Raw genomic sequence first — 5,745 nt, 5'->3', positions numbered from 1 at the left:
ATGCCCATATTACCGTGGTACATGCTTTCGAGATCGGGCACATTCTTGATATTACGTGCAAGCCATCAAGAATACTTTAACATAAACTTACAGAACATAAATCTATAACATCTCGTACATAACTTCGAAACGCTGCTGGATTTGCTTCTACATGAGACTTCACAGCTCCATCATTTCTTCAAATTTTGTAACTCATTCTTTATAGTGTATGATTTCTAACACTCTTCAAGAAGTATATATGTATTCCACCTCATTCAGCCTTATTTTGCATCCCATACTACATCATAAAACAAGCGAAGCACATACACTTCTATAAAGTTGAACCTCCGATTTGTAAACCACATCACAAACCCATCTTTGTGTAAACACCGGTTGAAACATTATTATCTTCAAAGATATTTCTCTACCCGAACAATAAACCATTGTTTAATTCCCAGTTCAATCACACCCGCACGTCCATGGATCTGATACCAATAGGGACCAAGTTAGGGAAACTTGTTTCCAAAGTAATTCTCTTATTGGCCAAGTTTTAACAAGGTAGAGTTTGACCAAAAGTCAAACTATCACAACCCGACTAAAGCCAACATGAACAGTAGGTAAGACCTTAGTGTTGTTAAAAGCCGCTGATTATCAATAAAAGAATTAGAAATAATTTAACAAGAAAAAAATGAGAGATAATAGAAATATAAACTATTGATAATAGATAATAGATATTGAAGGTACATCCAAAGAACCAAACTACAAACTCGAGAGTTGGCTAGTCTTGATCCTTCTTCCCTAGTCGAGAAATATTCTCGCACACATAACAAAATGGTGAAAGAATGAAAAAAATCATTGTATAATCGAATGGATTCTGAAATGCATCCAAATCACTACAAAGCATCTTGTTTATCCATCACTTGTATTATCATGACTTCCTTCCAGCCCAAACGGCCTCTTGTACTATATCATCAAACGCTCTAACAAACACATCCTTCACAGTCTGATTTACCCTAGTTAAGGCATCATCCCTGTACTGATATACCAATGATAAACTGATCGCCTTATTACCCATTAACTCTTGTGTTAATGGTAAGTCGTGAATGTTAACCACCGGTATAGGTGGTGTAACAGATTTCAGGCAATCAAGACAACGAATTGCTTCATTCAGTATAAAATTGACTACCGCATCATTCATTCTGAGTAGTTTCTCGACTATATTGGGATACCCTATTTCTTCAAGAAAGATCCACAGGGCAATCACATGCATACATGTAAATAAGTCTCGACCACTGTCAATAACAAGTCGCTTGTAAAGATCTCGATCCATTGCATGGAACGCCTTCAGATCCTCTGTCGTAACAGATGAAGCCATATCGTAACCAAATAGGGATTGATACTGATAATGCAATGTATCTATTGAGTGAGGTGATAGGTAAGCAGTGGGAGATTTGTCTGGAGTTTGACACCTTTTATAGGTTATATTACGACTCTTGAAGACCTCTATGGTAACTTGAGGCTGTTCCTGGACTTGTTTCTTCAAGATGAACAATTAAGTTTTAAATAAATTTTAAGAAAACAATAAATATATTAAATGCCTATACAACTAAGTTTTAAATTGATTACTAAATTTGTAAGGGATTTTATCCGGCCAATTCAAATTTTCAAATATAGGTCATCAGATAGCTACATGTTCAATGAATCTTTATTGATTTGGACTCCATTACAAGAAAAAAAATAAAACCTTGGAAAAAAAAGTAAAACCTTAAATGGCGGAACAACGGATAAGAGTAGGTAATTAAGTAAAGATTCTCCCGTGAATTTGAATTTTCAGATCTGACTAGCGGATATAGTCCAATGTCGGCATGCACCAATTAACCTTTTGACAATGATAATTATAACAGTTTACTCTTCCAAATATCAACAACAATAGTCAATATAATTAATTTTTATTTCATTCAATAAGATACCAAAGACGGAATCAGTATCGGCCTCTTCCAGTATGTTGAGAATAACAACCAGTTTTGTTTCTTTCTTTTGAAGTAGAAAGGTTAAAATTTTATTGATAAAAATAAAAGGGAAACAGATAAGGAGCGCCTAAGCGATACACCGAAGGTAAATCTTCATCAATAAAAGAAAAAAACAACAATTCCCAGTACCAAGTCTGAGAAACCAACAACAAAATTCCTACAAACCCAAAGAAGCTACTTTTTTTTTTTGACATGGGATCTACAACCTCTACCTAAGTTTTCATTGGCATTAGAGGAGCTAGGATTACCACCCCAATGTAACTTTTGAAGCTCCCTATCCTTCCTTTTAGAATTTTCTTCTACACCCACATTGTTACCTTCAAAATCTTCTAAATGGAATCTATTTTTTGAGGTAGAAATGTCTCCAGACACCTCTTTTCTGCTATCTATAGGAAATCTACTTTCCGATTTATAGGGAAAGTCACTAAGTATCAAGAAAGGGTTCTTCTTGGGAGAGGGATTCTTTTTGGATGCCAAATTCTTTCCTTTTGCTTCAGTCCACTCTCCCTGAGAATCTTTTTAAAAGTTCAGCTTCCCTACTGTAGCTTAAACAGAGCTCCCACCATTATCTACCAAATTTTGTTTTGTTGTATCATCAGCCTTCTTAAGATCTCCACTTGCATTCCTTTCCAAATTCTTGCCCAGGTTCTTGGCATCCAAAGGTTGCTGCTTCCCATTAGAAATCTTAGGAGATTGAGCTTCATTAGTCATTCTCAGAACCTTAGTTGGGCTCTTTACAATTGGTTTTGCTATACCAACTTCCTTCTCATGTCCTCCATTTACATCCTTGACCCGGTTCTCTGCTGCCAAATCACCCCTAGCCAACTTAGATGCATTTGCAATAGCACCCATGTCACCTGCTGAAACCATTTAAACTCCGTACTCATTTAAATCACCCCTCCCAAACAACTAATCACCCACCAAAGTATCTCAATCCTGAAGCCAAAAGGAAGGAGAGTCTAAAGCAAGAAGAATCATGGATTTTGGTTTAGAGATTGTGAAGAAATCAGGATTTTAAGTTCTAGGGTTGGGTTTTTTCAAAATCGCCTTTTTTCTCATTACAGATAGAGAATAAAGAGAGGTAGACATGACAATAGCAACCACTCACCACATATGTGTGTGTATATATATATATGTATATTGTATTACAAGTTCTTACCCCGTATTATCGTTGATAACCATTTGTGAACTTGCATTTGATAGATAATCAGTGCGTGGATATAACTTCATGTAAAAAAAAAAGTGCTCCCATGAAAATAAAAGAAGTGAATTTTTTTTTATTCTAATTCTAACACCCCTCTGGTAAATTGAAATAATTATGGAACCGAAAAAGGAGTTATGGGCTGACAGTCATAGGCTGTACTATCAAAGTATGATGATTAAAATCTAAATACAGTACCATTTTACATTCAAGTAAATTAAAGCATTAGATGCAACAACGTAATACTACAAAACGATCAAACATAAAAACTTTAAACCTCATTTGCCTTCATTTTTTTTACCCGTTCCTCATTTTCTTACGTAAGTGCATTTCTCGGCTCCTAAAATATATTCGACCCCATCAACCCTCGGTGTGTTTTCTTTTTGATGATTTGGATCATAATACACAAAAATGTCATTAGTATTAAAAATAATACACTGTTCTCAAAATATCACACTAACTAGTCTCAAACCAAGACTTTCGGTAATTGAAGTTTGTGTATGTTGAAGAATAAACCAAGATACTATCAATAAGATAGGAAGGGATCAACAAGTGTTGTTGATCCAGTAGTATGGATCAACTATGAGAGTTGACAGAATGTAGTTGGATCAATTGGAACAGTTAACACGTTGAGAATGGATCAACAAGTATTGTTGATACGATGGTACGGTTTTTAGAAGTTTACTTGGGTTGCAAGTATTACTTGTTTTGAGAGTTTGTTTACGTGAGAATTGTCTAGAAGTTTCTTTGGTAGAGTTTGATTATGTTAGGAAAGTCTTTTTGCTTGAGAGTCAAGTTTGTTAGTCATATAAATAGGATGTTGAGCCATGAGTCGAAATAAATTAATTAAGAGAAGTTTGTTTGAGTTTAATTTTGTGTTTTCATTAAGTCTTTGATATCATATTTTATATATCTGGTATCAGATTCTAGGGCTGTGGGTACGAGAAGTTAAGTTGAAGATGATGACGAGTTTAAGCTCAATCAAAGTACCAGTGTTTAAAGGTAAAAAATTTGAACATTGGAGGTTGCAGATGGAGAATATTTTTACATATCAAGAAGTATGGGATAATGTGAGAGATGGTTATGTAGAACCAGCAGAAGGAGCTATAGTTGAAGGAGCTGCGCAAACTCTTTTAACTGAAAACAAAAAGAAGAATTCTAAAGCTACATATATTCTTCATCAAGGAGTTAGCTACTACACAGGGTATGACAAGGTCAAGAAGGTTAGATTGCAAATCCTTAAGAGAAAGTATGAACTTTTGCAGATGGAAAGTACTGAAACAATATTAGATTTTTTCTCAAAGACTTTGAATCTTGTCAATGAGATGAAGGCTAATGGTGATACTGTAGAAGATTCAACAGTTACTGAAAAGATATTAAGAAGTTTGCCAGAGAAATTTGAATCAAAGGTGACTGCTAAAGAGGAATGCAACACAGTTGCAACTATGACTCTTAATGAGTTATTGGTCTCATTACAAGCCTATGAACAAAGATTGCTAGAGAAGACAGTTGCTGCAAAAAAAGTTGAAGAAGCACTTCAAAGTCAAGTTAGATGGAGAAGCAACCAAGGAAAACCCTAATGCTGGAAGGTTTCAAGGAAGATATAACAATGGAGGAAGATCTAATACTGGAGGTTATCAAGGAAGAAAACCAGTTGATAGATCAAAAGTTCAGTGTTTCAACTGTGGAGATTTTGGGTATTTTGCTACAGAGTGTCCAACACCTAGAAAGACTTCTGAAAATAATTATAAATCAAATTTAAAAGCTAATATTGCTGAAAGTCAAGAAGAAAAAGAAGCATAAGAGCAGAAGGTTGAAAACATGTTACTAGCATGTCATACAACAGAAGAACAACCTCAACTGAAGTGGTATTTGGATACAGGTTGTAGCAATCATATGTGTGGCAGAAAAGATTTATTTGACAGACTAGATGAGTCTGTAAGATCCACAGTGAATTTTGGTAACAATTCAACAATTCCAGTTATGAAAAAAGGAAGAATTGGAATTGTTCTTAAGAATGGTTCAAAAGCATATATCGTGGATGTGTTTTATGTACCAGGATTACATCAAAACTTGCTGAGTATGGGCCAACTATCTGAAAGAGGATACTCTATGAATATTTACCATGGTTTGTGTTTCACCAGAGATAGAAGAAGAAGATTGATTGTTGAAGTACAGATGACCAAAAACAGGTTATTTCCTTTGAATATTCAGCATCAAAAGGAAAGTTGTTACAGTACTAGTGTGCATAATGATACTTGGTTATGGCATAAGAGGATGGGACATGTGAACTTTAACATTTTACAAACTTTAGCAAAGAAGGAGATGGTGTCAGGATTACCTTTCATTCAAATTCCAGAATCAAGATGTGAGAACTGTATCTTTGGCAAGCAGCATAAAGATCCATTTTTAGTTAACAAAGCAAGAAGAGCTGAACAACAGTTGGAGATCATTCATAGTGACTTGTGTGGTACTATAGAAGTTACATCACATGGAGGTAATAACGATTTCATAACTTTCATTGATGACTTTAGT

The 5,745-nt window shown here is 34.9% G+C and overlaps 1 protein-coding gene across 1 annotated transcript; it reads right to left on the bottom strand.

Annotated features, from left to right (window-relative positions):
• Nucleotides 1-907: 907 nt before the first annotated feature.
• LOC113294074 lies at nt 908-1,354 on the bottom strand. The gene has a single exon (XM_026542498.1). The coding sequence runs from the start codon at nt 1,352-1,354 to the stop codon at nt 908-910; it is 447 nt and encodes a 148-aa protein (XP_026398283.1).
• Between the last annotated feature and the right edge of the window lie 4,391 nt (nt 1,355-5,745).

The sequence above is a fragment of the Papaver somniferum genome, chromosome 7, assembly GCF_003573695.1.
Source record: "Papaver somniferum cultivar HN1 chromosome 7, ASM357369v1, whole genome shotgun sequence".
Taxonomy (NCBI): domain Eukaryota; kingdom Viridiplantae; phylum Streptophyta; class Magnoliopsida; order Ranunculales; family Papaveraceae; genus Papaver; species Papaver somniferum.
Note: the sequence above shows the minus strand (reverse complement) of the source record. Positions and strands in the feature narration are given on the sequence as shown.